The sequence below is a fragment of the Scyliorhinus canicula genome, chromosome 1, assembly GCF_902713615.1.
Source record: "Scyliorhinus canicula chromosome 1, sScyCan1.1, whole genome shotgun sequence".
NCBI classification, from domain to species: Eukaryota; Metazoa; Chordata; class Chondrichthyes; order Carcharhiniformes; family Scyliorhinidae; genus Scyliorhinus; species Scyliorhinus canicula.
Window position 1 is genome coordinate 16,737,176 of NC_052146.1, and position 17,280 is coordinate 16,754,455.

At 42.9% G+C, this 17,280-nt stretch overlaps 1 protein-coding gene across 2 annotated transcripts in view; it reads right to left on the reverse strand.

The window, feature by feature from the left end:
• The window catches only part of chek2 (checkpoint kinase 2), a 42,897-nt gene that overhangs the window by 15,782 nt on the left and 9,835 nt on the right, over window positions 1-17,280 (reverse strand). For both annotated transcript variants that reach the window (XR_005462436.1, XM_038812773.1), the window contains exons 3-8: window positions 13,535-13,682; window positions 12,593-12,683; window positions 11,470-11,578; window positions 8,088-8,156; window positions 7,943-8,007; window positions 6,400-6,499 (exon numbers count right to left, since the gene is read on the reverse strand). Coding sequence is in view for 1 of the 2 variants with exons in the window: in XM_038812773.1 (XP_038668701.1) it covers window positions 6,400-6,499; window positions 7,943-8,007; window positions 8,088-8,156; window positions 11,470-11,578; window positions 12,593-12,683; window positions 13,535-13,682 (582 nt within the window). In the remaining variant the exon portion in view is untranslated. The remainder of the gene's footprint in view (window positions 1-6,399; window positions 6,500-7,942; window positions 8,008-8,087; window positions 8,157-11,469; window positions 11,579-12,592; window positions 12,684-13,534; window positions 13,683-17,280) is intronic.

Here is a 17,280-nt window from a genome sequence, read left to right on the forward strand (position 1 = left end):
GACACCATCAGTATCCCTGCTGATTTCACTGTGGGAAGTGCACCCATCTCCAGCTCCTCAAAAACCACATTAGGGAACTGGAGCTGGATGAACTTTAGATCATTCGGGAGGCAGAGGTGGTCATAGATAGAAGGGATGTCGGTACTCCGAAGAATTAAGATATATGGGTGATGGTGAGAGGAGGGGGGGGGGGGGGGGAGAGAGGAGTAGAGCATTAGTCATTGGGGACTCCATAGTTAGGGGGACAGATAGGAGATTCTGTGGGAACGAGAGACTCTCAGTTGGTGCCAGGATCCGTGATGTCTCGGATCGTGTTTTCGGGATCCTTATGGGAGAGGGGAGCAGCCCCAAGTCGTGGTCCACATAGTCACCAACGACACAAGTAGGAAAAGGGATGGAGATGTAAGGCAGGTATTCAGGGAGCTAGGGTAGGATCTTAGAGCTAGAACAAACAGAGTTATTATCTCTGGGTTGTTGCCCGTGCCAGCGAGTCGAGGAATAGGGAGAGAGAGCAGTTGAACACGTGGCTATAAGGATGGTGTAGGAGGGAGGGATTCAGATACCTGGATAATCGGGGCTCATTCTGGGGTAGGTGGGACCTCAACAAACGGGATGGTCTACACCTGAACCAGAGGGGTACCAATATCCTGGGGGGAATTTGCTAATGCACTTCGGGAGGGTTTAAACTAATTCAGCAGAGGGATGGGAACCTGAATTGTAGCTGTACAGGAGGTTGAGAGTAGTGAGGTCATGAGTAATGTTTCAAGGTCGCAGGAGTGTACTGGCAGGCAGGAAGGTGGTTTGAAGTGTGTCTACTTCAATGCCAGCATCTGGAATAAGGTGGGTGAACTTGCGGCATGGGTTGGTACCTGGGGCTTCAATGTTGTGGCCATTTTGGAGACATGGATAGAGCAGGGATAAGAATGGTTGTTGCAGGTTCCGGGGTTTAGATGTTTCAGTAAGCTCAGGGAATGTGGTAAAAGAGGGGGAGGTGTGGCATTGTTAGTCAAGGACAGTATTACGGTGGCAGAAAGGACGTTTGATGAGGACTCGCCTACTGAGGTGGTATGGGCTGAGGTTAGAAACAGGAAAGGAGGGGTCACCTTCTTGGAAGTTTTCTATGGGCCTCCAAAAAGTTCCAGAGATGTAGAGGAAAGGATTGCAAAGATGATTCTGGATAGGAGCAAAATTAACAGGGTAGTTGTTTTGGGGACTTTAACTTTCCAAATATTGACTGGAAATGCTATAGTTTGAGTACTTTAGATGGGTCAGTTTTTGTCCAATGTGTGCAGGAGGGTTTCCTCACACAGTATGTAGATAGGCCAACAAGAGGCGAGGCCACATTGTATTTGGTACTGGGTAATGAACCAGAACAGGTGTTAAATTTGAAGGTAGGTGAGCACTTTGGTGATAGTGACCACAATTCGGTTACGTTTACTTTAGTGATGGAAAGGGTTAGGTATATACCATAGGGCAAGAGTTATAGCTGGGAGAAAGGCAATTATGATGCGATTAGGCAAGACTTAGGATGGGGAAGGAAACTGCAGGGGATGGGCACAATTGAAATGTGGAGCATGTTAAAGAAACAGCTACTGCGTGTCCTTGATAAGTATGCACCTGTCAGGCAGGGAGGAAGTGGTCAATCGAGGGAACCTGGGTTTACTAAAGTAGTTGAATCACTTGTCAAGAGGAAGGAGGCGGCTTATGTAAAGATGAGACGTGAAGGTTCAGTTGGGGCGCCAGGAAGTTAGCCAGGAAGGACCTAAAGAGAGAGCTACGAAGAGCCAGGAGGGGACATGAGAAGTCCTTGGCAGGTAGGATCAAGGAAAACCCTAAAGCTTTCTATAGATATGTCAGGAATAAAAGAATGACTAGGGCAAGAGTAGGCCCAGTCAAGGACAGTAGTGGGAAATTGTGTGTGCAGTCCGAGAATATAGGAGAGGCGCTAAATTAATATTTTTCGTCAGTATTCACACAGGAAAAAGACAATGCTGTCGAGGAGAATACGGAGACACAGGCTACTAGACAGGATTGAGGTTAAGGAGGAGGAGGTGCTAGCAATTCTGGAAAGTGTGAAAATAGATGAGTCCCCTGGGCCAGATGGGATTTATCCTAGGAGTCTCTGGGAAGCTAGGAAGGAGATTGCAGAGCCTTTGGCTTTCATCTTTATGTCGTCATTGTCTACAGGAATAGTGCCAGAAGACTGGGAGGATAGCAAATGTTGTCCCCTTGTTCAAGAAGGGGAGTAGAGACAACCCCGGTAACTATAGACCAGTGAGCTTAGTTCTGTTGTGGGCAAAGTTTTGGAAAGGATTATAACAGATAGGATTTATAATCATCTAGAAAGGAATAATTTGATCACGGTTTTGTGAAGTGTAGGTTGTGCCTCACAAATCTTATTGAGTTCTTTGAGGTGACCAAACGGGTGGACGAGGGTAAAGCAGTTGATGTGGTGTATATGGATTTCAGTAAAGCGTTTGATAAGGTTCCCCATGGTAGGCTATTGCAGAAAATATGGAGGCATGGGATGGAGGGTGATTTAGCGGTTTGGATCAGAAATTGGCAAGCTGTAAGAAGACACAGGGTGGTGGTTGATGGGAAATGTTCTGACTGGAGTTCAGTTACTAGTGGTGTACTACAAGGATCTGTTTTGGGGCTGCTGTTTGTCATTTTTATAAATGACCTGGAGTAGGGCGTAGAAGGATGGGGGAGTAAATTTTCACATGGCACAAGTTGGTGGAGTTGTGGACAGTGCGGAAGGATGTTGCAGGTTACTGAGGGACATAGATAAGCTGCAGAGCTGGACTGAGAGGTGGCAAATGGAGTTTAATGCAGAAAAGTGTGAGATGATTAATTTTGGAAGGAGTAACAGGAATACAGAGTACTGGGCTAATGGTAAGATTCTTGGTAGTGTGGATGAGCAGAGAGATCTCGGAGTCCATGTACATAGATCCCTGAAAGTTGCCACCCAGGTTGTTACGACTATTAAGAAGGCGTACGGTGTGTTAACTTTTATTGGTAGAGGGATTGAGTTTCGGAGCCATGAGGTCATGTTGCAGCTGTACAAAACTCTGGTGCGGCCGCATTTGGAGTATTGCGTGCAGTTCTGGTCGCCACATTATAGGAAGGATGTGGAAGCATTGGAAAGGGTGCAGAGGAGATTTACCAGGATGTTGCCTGGTATGGAGGGACGGTCTTACGGGGGAAGGCTGAGGGACTTGAGGCTGTTTTCGTTAGAGAGAAGGTTTTTTTTTTAAATTTAGTGTACCCAATCATTTTTCCAATTAAGGGGCAATTTAGCATGGCCAATCCACCTAGCTTGCACGTTTTTGGGTTGTGGGGGCGAAATCCACACAGACACGGGGAGAATGTGCAAACTCCACACGGACAGTGACCCAGAGCCGGGATCGAACCTGAGACCTCAGCGCCGTGAGGCGGTTGTGCTAACCACTAGGCCACCGTGCTGCCCAGAGAGAAGAAGGTTAAGAGGTGACTTAATTGAGGCATACAAGATGATCAGAGTATTAGATAGGGTGGACAGTGAGAGCCTTCTTCCTCGGATGGTGATGACTAGCACGAGGGGACATAGCTTTAAATTGAAGGGAGATAGATATAGGACAGATGTCAGAGGTAGGTTCTTTACTCAGAGAATAATAATGGCGTGGAATGCCCTGCCTGCAACAGTAGTGGACTCGCCAACATTAAGGCATTTAAATGGTCATTGGCTAAACATATGGATGATAACAGAATAATGTAGATGGGCTTTAGATTGGTTTCACAGGTCGGCGCAACACTGAGGGCCGAAGGGCCTGTACTGCGCTGTAATGTTCTATATGTAAAGTTTAGAGTTTTAAAATCTCCAACAATTCACAACCTGAAGGCAAGTTTCCACACTCCTCTTCCTGGACAAAAGAAGTGGATTGGCAGTTTATAAATGTTAATTACCAGACAATTACTGTGCAAATTTAACAATTTCATGAAAATCACTGGGAAGTTAAGGGAGATGGTGTTTTCACAAAGCTAACCACAAAATTAGCCAGCAATTTGCAACGATTCACAATTCTCAGGTATTCCTCTTTGCCACAGGCTACTGGTCAATTTGCACATATCATAGAATTTGCAGTGCAGAAGGAGGCCATTCGGCCCATTGAGTCTGCACCAGCTCTTGGAAAGAGCTCCCTACCCAAGCCCACATCTCCAGCCGATCCCAATAACCCAGTAACACCACCCAACACTAAGGGCAATTTTGGACATTCAGGGCAATTTATCATGGCCAATCCACCTAACTTGCACATCTTTGGATTGTGGGAGGAAACCGGTGCACCCGAGGGAAACCCACGCACACACAGGGAGGATGTGCAGACTCCGCACAGACAGTGATTCAAGCCAGGAATAGAACCTGGGACTCTGGAGCAGTGAAGCAATTGTGCTAACCACTATGCTACCGTGCCGAAGTTCTGGACCATTATGGGACGAGGGATTGATAGCATCAAGGAGATCTAGCTAAACTGGAGTTAATGGGAATTACAGAGAATGACAAGTAGCAAATTACATTTATGCCGCAGAAATGCCAGGCAATGATCCTCTCCTGTAAGAGAGGATCCAACCACTGGCCCTTGACATTCAATGACATGACCATAACATAACCACTCACATTTAACATCCTGCGGGTTACCATTGATCAGAAACAGAACTGAACCAGTCATATTAATACTGTTGCTACCAGGGCAGGTCAAGGGCTCGGAATCCTACGGTGAATAACTCCTCTTCTGACCCCCTCCAAAGACCGTACACCATCTACCAGGCACAAGTCAGGAGTGTAAAGGAATACTCTCCACTTGCCGGGATGAGTGCAGCTCCAACAACACTCAAGAAGCTCAATATCATCCAGCACAAAGCAGCCCACTTGATTGCTCCTCCTTCCACAAACACTGACGAATGTGGAAGCCGTGTGCACCATCTACAAGATGCACTGCAAGAGCTTGCCAAGCTTCCTCAGACAACATCTTCCAACCCACAACCACTGCCATCTGGAAGGACAAGGGCAGCGATACCTAGGAACCCCACCACCTGGAGGTTTCCCTCCAAGTCACTCATCATCCTGACTTGGAAATATAATGCCATTCCTTCAACGTCGCTGGGGCAACATCCTGGATCTCCATCCCAAACAGCACAGTGGGTGTACCTACACTTCAAGGACTGCAGCAGTTCAAGAAGGCAAATCACTACCACCTTCTGAAGGGCAATTGGGGATGGCAATAAATGCTGGCCTAACCAGCGGCGCCCACATTCTGTAAATTAATTTTAAAAATTTGAAATTATGCATACTGCAAAGCTTTAAAAAAACATTTTGATCCTGCAGTTTATCTTACTGGCACAATGAGCATGCCTGGGTAAATTTCTATTAATGACAAAGCAATTTGGAACACTTTATTATTTAGAATACTACTCCATAAGTTAGAAAGGCTTTTGAGGTTCCAGTTAAATTTAAAAGTAAATTTGAACCAGTGGTATTTAGTAACTTTTAACTACATCAGATGTATTGCAAGGCAGCAATGAATCAAAATACTCCAGTGGCATTAAATAGTGAAAACTTTAAGCCAATTATCACCTGAACAAGATGATCTGTTAATTTCAGCAGTGTAAGCTAAAAGAAAACAAATGATAATATTTGTTTAAACTAGTATCCAAAGGCATAATTATATGCATGCAGGTGGGTTTCTCAACAAGACCAGAACATGTCTGATTTTTGTATGGTGGGAGTTGGAGGAGTGGGTGTCAAGAGAAGTGGTTTCTACAGTCTGCGTGGAGTTTGAATTTTCTCCCCGTGTCTGCGTGGGTTACCTCCGGGTGCTCCAGTTTCCTCCCACAGTCCAAAGATGGCAGGTTAGGTGGATTGGCTGTGCTAAATTGCCCCTAGGTGGGGTTACGGGATTGGACCTAGTTACGATACTCTTTCGGTGCAGACTCAAATGGGCCAAATGGCCTCCTTCTGCACTGTAGGGATTCTATGTTTTAATCATTGTGCAGTGACTCCTGCTGAGAAATGATTGTGAGAAACGAAGTGAGGAAAGAATAATGTAGTTCAAATCTCTTCTTCCTGGCGATAGCATGTAGGCGCTTACTGATTGACAAATAAACAACAGGAATGAGTGGCTGGAAATTGTGAAACTATACCCCAGCATAACTCAACACCTTCTGGAAATAAGGAAGCAGTTGGTGGGGCTGGAAAGGAATAGTAAATCGGATTATGGGCAACTTTCAAACTCAAAGATCAGCAAAAATGTTCAGGTACTCATTTGCTCATCAAACAATAAAAATATATGAAATGAAATGAAAAAATGAAAAAAGCACATGCTCTTCTTGCTTAAAAATGAAATAGAGATTGCAGCTACATACTTGGACTGCAAGAAGCATCTGATAGAACAGCAGTTTGGTTGTTTGTTCTTCCAATCCTTTGGAGCGCACCACTCGATCAAAAAGCTCTCCACCTTCCATCCTTAACAAAGGATAATACCGTACTCAAATAAGGTTTTTATACCTCAACATGACAAGATACTTATTTAATTCATGCTGGAACCAGAAAAAATTGAAGCGTAGAACTACAAAAGACAAACAATTCAATAGTACGCAACGATATTTTAAAATCAGGACACAACATAAATTGAATTGTGGTTCTGTAGTTTAATCTGCATTATGTTATGAATGATCATTGGGATTATCTGGCAAACTCAACTTTGCTGCAAGCTGAATGCACAAATTTGCAGCAAGTATTGGATAGTCCAGTCCCTTTTAAATGTAAAACAAAGTTCAGCATAAGAACTTCTAAAGCAGCAGCTGTAAAAATGCACTGATCACATCTCCAAATTATGTTTTATGCTAATGCAGGAATCTCCATTCCATGGTTTGTGATATAGCCAACAAGTCAGTATTTTTCTTTTAATATACATAGAGACATACGTAAAAAATAGCAGGAGGCGGCCATTCGGCCCTTTGAGCCTGCTCCACCATTCATTAACATGATTGATCATCAAGTTCAATACCCTGATCTCACCTTTCCCTCATATGCCTTGAACCCTTTAGCCCCAAGAGCTATATCTAATTTCTTCTTGAAATTATACAATGTTTTTGCCTCAACTACTTTCTGTGGAAGTGAATTCCAGAGATTCACCACTCTCTGGGTGAAGAAATTTCTCCTCACCTCAGTCCTAAAATATTTACGCCTCATCCTCAAACTATGACCCCTTGTTCTGGACTCCCCCAATCATTGGGAGCATTCTTTCTGAAATCAACCCTATCTGATCTTGTTAGAATCTATAACGCTTCTACAGTAATAAGATCCTCCCGACTCTTCTGAACTCTAATGAATAAAATCCTAGCAAATTTAGTCTCTCTTCAAATCTGCCTGTTAAGCCTTCATTGCACTCCCTTCAAAGCAAGAACATCCTTCCTCAGATACGGATATCAAATATAAGCTAGCCGGTGAAAAACCTTTGACCAAAAGTCTCGAGAGAAAAATTACATTTTCACAGCTTGAAAAAGGAAGTGAGACGATCATCTAGTTCCCTCCTTCTACTCCATTATATTTTTTTTAAAGTTTTCTTATAATGGGATTACATCTTAACTCTGACCCCCTTCATCCCCTACCCCACGAAGAATAAAGATTGCTGGTAAGTTACTTTACATATTTATTTACATGGAATTAATCAGTGCCCGAGTAAATATTTCTTTCTAAGTATGTCCTTGATGTCCACTTAATGATCTATCAGTTTGTTACAAACAAATCATTGAACTTTGGAATGCAGAAATGTTTGTCAATAAATTATTTTACTTCAAGAATATGACTGCACAAAGAAACAGGACGGACTAGATTTCTCCAACTGTGGACTATGAAAATGTACTTTCCAAGGAAGTAAAACAGCCAAAGAGGCGAAACACTTACAAATCCAATACAATGTAGAAAGAGTCTTCAAAATCAAACACTTCCTCAATCTTGATTATGCAAGGCTTTAAGGGGGAAAAAAAAATTATTAGGCAGACATTAATATTTCAGTGGAGAAAAAAAAGGGCCAATTTCTGTGACTCACATGGTCCAATTTCTTTAGAATCTCAATTTCTGTTGCAACATTTGAAGCGGAGCATTTGGCAGCAGCGTCCTATAGAAAAACAAGAACTTGTAATTGGGTCATGTACAATACTTAGTCTAAATCAGGTTGTATGAAAATAGCTTTCAATTCACCATTCAAAACTTTTTGTGAATAATGGTATGAAATTGATGCAAGATTTCTAGCATGCAACAGCAAGGCCATCATCTGCTTCACTTCATGGAAGTATTCTAGCATCACAATAGTGTCTGGCAGCCTTCACTATAATTGGCGCAGCGCCTCAGAAAGGCTACCTGACTTTAGAGCCAGACATTTCCTGCAGAAAAATGGGCACTGAGGTACCCCTGAATTACTTGTCCCACTCAACACGGTGTTCAACAGCATGCATTGCGCAATTTCAGAAGCAGACTAGTGCATTTGGAAAAGAACAGCTGGCATATTTAAAGGTGATGTGGAGATGCCGGCGTTGGACTAGGGTGAGCACAGTAAGAAGTCTTACAATACCAGATTAAAGTCCAACAGGTTTGTTTCAAATCACTAGCTTTCAGAGCACTGCTCCTTCCTCAAGTGAAAGAAGAGGTAGGTTCCAGAAACATACATATAGACAAAGTCAAAGATGCAAGACGATACTTTGAATGCGAGCATTTGCAGGTAATTAAGTCTTTACAGAACCAGAGAGAGGGGTAATCCCAGGTTAAGGAGGTGTGAATTGTCTCAAACCAGGACAGTTCGTAGGATTTCACAAGCCCAGGCCACGTGGGTTAAGGCCGTACTCATGTAGCCACGTTCCGAACACACGAGTACGGCCTTAACCAGAACCTTGAATTCATGTTGCATTAAATTCACCCCCCCCACCATCTGGCCTGGGCTTGCAATATCCTACGAATTGTCCTGGCTTGAGACAATTCACACCTCTTTAACCTGGGATTATCCCTCTTCCTGTAAAGACTTCATTACCTGCAAATGCTCGCATTCAAAATATTGTCTTGCATCTTTGACTTTGTCTATATGTATGTTTCTGGAACCTACCTCTTCATTCACCTGAGGAAGGAGCAGTGCTCCGAAACCTAGTGATTTGAAACAAACTTGTTGGACTTTAACCTGGTGTTGCAAGGCTTCTTACTATGTTTAAAGGTGATTTATGTAGTCTGGGGATTGAAGAGTTACCAGAATGTTTCACATATAAATTTACACCAAAAAAGTCCAAAGAGAACATTAGCTGGCTAGATACTGCGTGTTAAACATACGATAACTCGACTGAAAAGCAGGTTGCAGACCTCGTGAAAAGCTTTCTGACCATTTAATTATCAGGCCCTTCATGGTCACATACGCCATTGATATTTAATTCAATATGCAGTTTTATTTGTCGACATACATACACACGCACACCTGTTAAAAATAGAAACCTTGTGTAAAAGAGAATATTTATTTGGGCAGGATTCAGTCCCTGTAGATTATTTAATCAATAGGAGGTTATTTTACAAAGGGATTTTGCTTTAGCCACCACAAAGCATTTTCCTGTTTCTTAAAAAAATTATTTTAAGTGCATCATTTTTCTCTAGCTCGAATCTGAAAGGGTGTAGACATCTGAAATTTTCTTCAGTTCAAAACCAGGGAAACCGGATATCCATGAAAGCCCAATATGGAAGTACTTTTCCAAAGGCACCAACTGTTAGTAAACCAAACTGGCCATTCAACATGTGTAAGCCTAGAGAGAGAATGTCTGATGACATTCGTAAAAACAGTCCGCAGAATGCCCTTGCACAATCTGCATCCCATCCAAGGAGCACATAGGACAACTGTATCAACCGATTATTGTCCAAGATGATACCAGCAAACTCAGTACACAAAAGGCTCAATAGCACATTTGGTAGTTGTACATTTAGATGCTGAACCACTGGGTGAACCTTAGTGTCAAATTGTATCAGGATTATTACATCACTCCATAAATGTCAAACTAGAAAATTATTTGCTTTATTGTCAATATTTTTTTCTTCTCTCCATGCATTAGGAATCTAGTAAAATATAGGGCAACACGGTGGCATAGTGGTTAGCACTGCTGAATCACGGCACCAAGGTCCCAGGTTCTATCTCGGCTCTGGGTCACTGTCCGTGTGAAGTTTGCACATTCTCCCCATGGTTGCGTTGGTTTCACCCCCACAACCCAAAATTGTGCAGGGTAGGTGGATTGGCCATGCTAAATTGCCCTCCAATTAGAAAAACATGAATTGGGTATTCTAAATTTATTTAAAGAAAGGAATCTAGTAAAATACAACTCGTTCCCAAGATTACAAAAGCAGGGAGGTAATGTTGGAGTTGTATAGAACTTTGGTGAGGTCTGGAAAACTGTGCGCGCAATTCTGGTCACATTATAGGAAGGATGCGATTGCACTGGAGGATGTTGCCTGGGATGGAACATTTAAGTTATGAAGGGTGGTTGGATAGGATTGGGTTGTTTTTGCTGGTGCAGAAAAGACTGAGGGGCGACCTGATCGAGGTTTACAAGATTATGAGGGGCATGGATGGACAGGGTGCAGCTGTTCTCCTTAGCTGAAGGGTCAGTTAAGAGGGGACACAAGTTCAAGGTCAGGGGCAGGAGGTTTAGGGGGGATTTGAGGAAAATCTTTTTTACCCAGAGAGTGGTGATGGTCTGGAACGCACTGCCTGGGAGGGTGTGAGAGGCAGGTTGCCTCACATCCTTTAAAAAAGGTACCTGGATGAGCACTTGGCACATCATAACATTCAAGGCTATGGACCAAGTGCAGGCAAATGGGATTAGGTAGGCAGGCCAGGTTTTTTTCATGCAGACTCGAAGGGCCGAAAGGCCTCTTCTGTGCTGTATTATTCTGTGATTCTATCTGTGCTTTGAAACTACTACTGGGAGTTATGGAATGACAGTGTGGGCTGAATGACCTGAACTTTGGGCAAGATAAGTCCATCCCTTGAGCACAAGCTTCATTATTCCCTAGAACACTTGACCACCCTAAAATAATACTGAAGGATATTTGGCATATCTAAGTTTAGTCACTGTTACATAACTCTGGGAGGTCCCCTCAGTCACTTCCTTTCTCGCTCTGCTGAGGTTAAGCTCATTCAGCTTCAGGGTGGCATGGTGGTGCAGTGGTTAGCACTGTTGCCTCACGGTGCTGAGGACCCAGGTTGTATCCCGGCCCCACCTCACTGTCCATGTGGAGTTTGCACATTCTCCGTGTCTGCGTACGTTTCACCCACACAACCCAAAGATGTGCAGGATAGGTGGATTGGCCACTCTAAATTGCCCCTTAATTGGGGAAAATAAAAAGCTTCAATTGAGCTTCAATAAAGACTTACTGCAGAAACTGTGCTTTCAGTTGGTCATACTTACTCCTTGTTCAGATGTCAGTTGTGCAAATTTTGGTTTATGTACAATCTTCACCGCTACCTTCTTACAGGTTGTCTTCTCAAATGCCATCTTCACTTCTCCACATACACCACTGCAGATAAAGATGGGCTACATGAGGAACTTGGTTTATACATGCCATGAAGATATTTCCTGTTGGCATTATAATTCACTAGCAAAGATTTATAACATTTGGTGGCTCTCTCCTTCGATATATGAAGCATTAACCCCAACCAAGGAATTACAGCATTCATGAATGGTAAACAAACTGATAAGTAACAAAACTGATATACACTCATCTTTAATATTAATTGAGCAATTAAAAGACAAAAATATTGATTGCATTTTAAACTTCTAACTTCTTAAATATCATTCTGGTTGATGCACTATTAATTGATTTCAGCTTGACAATTCTCTAATCCAATTGATTCCAGGTTAGGTTTTCCTTTTGAAGGGCAGGGGGAGGAATAGGATGAAACCATCAAGAGTTTATCCTCGTTCATCACCCAGGTATCATGGGCTGGTTTAGCACAGTGGGCTAAATCGCTGGCTTGTAATACAGAACAATGCCAGCAGCGCGGGTTCAATTCTCGTACCAGCTTCTTCAAACAGAGGCCGGAATGTGGCGACTAGGGGCTTTTCACAGTAACTTCATTGTAGCCTACTCGTGACAATAAGCTATTATTATTTTTATTATTACTGAAGTGTAGTCAGCATGCCCTTCTCCAAAAGTCCAATAACCTCCACCCATATTGATTTGGATCACACATGGCAACCATTTGGGTAAAGTAGGAGTGGGCTCCAAGCAGAGAAAATCATAGCACAGCAAAAGGTGCAACAACAACAAACAAAAAAAAATGCAGATGGCGAAGTCTCAAATGAATGCACAAATTGCTGGAATATATAACAGTGGAAAGTTATATTAGTGGGACATTTGGTGTATGATCAACTCTCAGGAGTTAAAAATAGCCTTTTAAAAACAAAAAATATACTAACTCATCTCTTTCAGTTAGTTACTTTAAATTTTCCTGAACAATCACTGCTGTTACTCAGAATATTAAATACAAAATAAGGACTTTGAATGAGCCGAAAGAAAAAAGGTACTTACGAGCCAAGAGTTTTTGAGATGATGTATTTATCCCGGAATCCTTTTGGTAGGTTTAATTGGTCATCAGTTGTGAGATCAGAAAAGACAAAAACTAGAAAATAGCAACACAGGACAGTTAATCATCTGCATAATTTAAAAGGCTTTTGCTGAAACCACAGTACTGTTTTGTTCCATTTACAAAGTGTACTTTTTAAAAATAAATTTAGAGTACCCAATTACTTTTTTTCCCCCCCCAATATGGGCCAATTTAGTGTGGCCAATAAACGTAACCTGCACATCTTTGGGTTGTGGAGGGGAAACCCACGCAGACACAGGGAAAAACGGCAAACCCCATGCCAGTATCGAACCCGAGGCCTCAGCGCCCTAGGCAGCAGTGCTAACAACTGCGCCACCAAGCCGCCCTACTTTTAAAGTGTAGTATAGGACTGTCCGGATCTTGGTTAAGAAGACCAATATAGTATTTTAAAATATTCCAGGAAATATTACTTCATTATCTGTGGGTTCCAGTAGAGTAAAATGCCCTTTAAAAGTAAAGCTTCTTTTTAAAAACATTCACATTAAATTACAGCAATCACAATTTGAACACAGATTCAAAGAAAAAGGATGTAATTTCCCTGATGTGTAACAAAGGTTCACAGCTTAGCATTTTGTCTGTATTGTCTGGCCTTTTTAACTGCTGTACCAAGTCAAACAAGCTGTAGCACACTGACAGTTACAAAATTCTGATGTATTGTGCATCTGTCTGCATCAAAGCGTGATACTACTTGGACTCAAAAAGTACAATATAACTTTAAGAGCGGGCGGACGAATGGTGGTGAGCAAGTGGGCTGGCGGGCGTCAGGGAGAGCGAGCGGGCGGGCAGACTGGAGGAAAAAAGCGAGCAAAAGGGCAAAACAACTGAATGATTTTGATCAACAGTCGAGGTTTTAAAAACATTCTTACCTTTGTGCAATTCTTGACTAATTGCTATTTCTGCATTATTGTACAATGGTAATTTTCGATCTTTTCCAATGATCTGACCATTCAGAAAGGTACCATTCGAACTGTGATCTTCAATAAATACTAGAAATGTGTTTCCAGGACCCTTTTCCTAATTGAAATCATACAAAATATTATTTTTTTTTAAATCTCAGAATTGGTAGAGCGCAGGTGGTGGCAATTTGGCCATTGTGTCTTAAGCAACTCTCCAAACCAGCATTCTGTCTTATTGCTGTGCCCCTTCCCTGTATATTATTTATTGTCAAGTAATCATCAAATGCCCTCTTGAATGCTTCAATTGGCACGGTTAGACTGCAGCCTCACAGCTCCAGGAACCCGGGTTGGATTCCGGCCTTCGATGACTGTGTGGAGTTTGCACTTTCTCCGTGTCTCCATGGGTTTTCTCCAGGTCCTCCGGTTTCCTCTCTCAGTCCAAAGATGTGCAAGTTAGGTGGATTGGCCAAGATCAATGCACAGAGTTACAGGGATGGGGAGTGCGCATAGGTAGAGTGCTCTTTCGGAGGGTTGAAGCAGAGTCGATAGGTAGAATGGCACCCTTCTGCACTGTAGGAATTTTGTATGGAACTCAAATCTGCCTCCACCACAATTCCAGGCAGTGCATTCCTGACCCAAACCACTTGTTGCAAGTTTTTTCTCACATCATATTTACTGCAAATCGCCTTAAATATATGCCCTTTCGCTCTTGATCCTTTTACAAGGGGGAATAGTTTCTCTATATCTACTCCGTCTAACCCCCTCTGAATTTGAACACCTATATCAAATCCCCTCTCCACCTTCTCTCCAAAGAGAACAGTCCCAACCTATCCTCATAACTGAAGTTTCTCATCCTTGGAGCCATTCTTGCAAGCCTCTTCGGCACTCTCTCCAATGCGTTCTCATTCTTCCTATCGTGTGGCACCCAGAACACAATACTCTAGCTGAGATCTAACTAGTGTCTTTTATAAATTCAGCATAACCTCCTCGCTCTTAAGCACCCATTAATAAAACCCAGAATACTACGCCTTATATTAACTCTCTTCACCGTTCCAACCACCATCAGTAATCTATGCAAAAAGGGGAGATGTTTGCCTTAATTGGGCATTGTAGGAGGTAGAATTGCCTAAGATTTCTCCCAATCTCAAATAAAGGTTTGTTGAAATTGACGAGAGTAGCACTCCTATCTCAAAACAAAGAAAGATGATGCCAGAGTGCGGCGATTCTCAGCGAGCTCTACCCCACTATCCTACATAGAATTTACAGTGCAGAAGGAGGCCACTCGGCCCACCAAGTCCGCACCAGCTCTTGGAAAGAACACCCCACCCAGGTCCACACCTCCACCCTATCCCCACAACCCAGGAACCCCACCCAACACTAAGGGCAATTTTGGACACTAAGGGCAATTTAGCATGGCCAATCCACCTAACCTGCACATCATTGGATTGTGGGAGGAAACCAGAGCACCCGGAGGAAACCCACGCACACACTGGGAGGACGTGCAGACTCCGCACAGATAGTGACCCAAGCCGGGAATCGAACCTGGGACCCTGGAGCCGTGAAGCAATTGTGCTAACCACAATGTTCCGTGCTGCCCATCCTCTTCCTATATCTCTCATAACCGTGCTAACCTTCTAAAACTTAATTCTAACACTAATATCTCTAACTATCTTCTCTTATGACCAGACTCCCGAATGGTCCCTTATAGACTGCGCTGATCTCTCTGCGCATCTTCTCTACTGTTGTAGCCCTATATTGCGTATGCTTCACCTGATGTCTATGTATTTACACAGTAGCACGATGGTTAGAACGGCTGCATTACAGCTCCAGGGTCCCGGATTCAATTCCTGCTTCGGGTCACCGTCTGTATGGAGTTTGCACTTTCTCCCGTGTCTGCGTGGGTTTCCTCCGGGTGCTCCGGTTTCCTGGGGCTGGTTTAGCACACTGGGCTAAATCGCTGGCTTTTAAAGCAGACCAAGGCACGCCAGCAGCACGGTTCAATTCCCGTACCAGCCTCCCCGAACAGGCACCGGAATATGGCGACTAGGGGCTTTTCACAGTAACTTCATTGAAGCCTACTCGTGACAATAAGCGATTTTCATTTCATTTTTTCCATTTCATTTCATTAAATTTCCTCTCCGTCCAAAGATATGGGGGCTAGGTGGATTGGCCACGCTAAATTGCCCTTTAGCATCCAAACGGTAAGTGGTGTTACTGGGTTACGGGGATAGGGTGGAAGCGTGGGCTTAAGTGGGGTGCTCTTTCCAAGGGCTGCTGCAGACTCGATGCGCCGAATGGCCACCTGCATTGTAAATTCTATGATTATGGTATGTCCTTTTTTTTTTAAATGTAGGGAGCGATTTGCCTGGCCTGCACGCAGAACAATACTTCTCACTGTACCTCGGTACATGTGACAATAAATCTAAACCTAATTACACAAATACTATTTATAGTACATGGATTAAACTTACTGGAACTGCATGTTTCTGTCCAAAATGTTAGTTCACTTATTTGTGCTGATCCACAGCTGAGGTGGCAAAGAAGTATCAGCAATTGAACCGTTAAAAGTGCGGCATTTTTGATCTTTAAATTTAGTTTGGAATTTAAAAATAAATACTTGATACTTTCAATTTCACTACTTCCATTACCGTAGAAAATATCCAATCACAAAAATCACAATCCTACCTCACTGTTACCAAAAATCACAAATAACATTAAATAAAATCATTGGAAAAGTTCAGCCTTTCATTTCCAAGGGATACAACAAATGGCATTCAGCCAGGGGCTGAATTACTTTAGAAAGATGTAAAACTTGACTAATAAAACTGCACTAAGTAAGAAGTAAGTCATAGCTTGAGAAACAAGGGAAGCCATACTTAAACAAGGTGTTTTCCAAAAGTCTGGAAAAATGGAAAGGTGAATTATTAAATGACTGAGGTGAGGGCAGTGAAGTTTTTTAATAAGTTTTTTATAATAATATAATAATCTTTATTGTCACAAGTAGGCTTACATTAACACTGCAGTGAAGTTACTGTGAAAAGCCCTCAGTGGCCACATTTCGGTGCTTGTTCGGGTACCCTGAGGGAGAATTCAGAATGTCCAATTCACCTAACACGTCTTTTGGGACTTGTGCAAGTAAACCAGAGCACCCGGACGAAACCCACGCAGACACGATGAGAATGTGCAGACTCCACACAGAGAGAGACCCAAGCCAAGAATCGAACCTGGGACCCTGGAGCTGTGAGGCAACAGTGCTACCATGATGTAATCTACATGGACTTCAGTAAGGCTTTTGACAAGGTCCCGCATGGGAGACTAGTCAAGAGCCCATGGTATCCAGGGCAATTTGCCAAATTAACTCCAAAATTGGCTTAGTGGCAGACGGCACAGCATGATGGTCGAAGGTTGTTTTTGTGACTGGAAGCCCGTGTCCAGTGGTGTACCACAGGGACCAGGGCTAAATCCCTTGCTGTTTCTAGTGTACATTAATGATCTAGATGTGAAAGTAATTTCATATGAGACACAAAATTTAGTGGTGTGGTAAATAGCAAGGAAGAAAGCTTTAGATTACAGGAAGATATAGACAGGCTGATCAGATGAGCAAACATTAGCAAATTGAATTTAACCCTGAAGAGTGAGGTGATGAATTCTGGGGCAAGGGGGAGGGCTAACAAGGCAAGGGAATACACAATGAAAGTTTGAGGCTCGGAAGTACA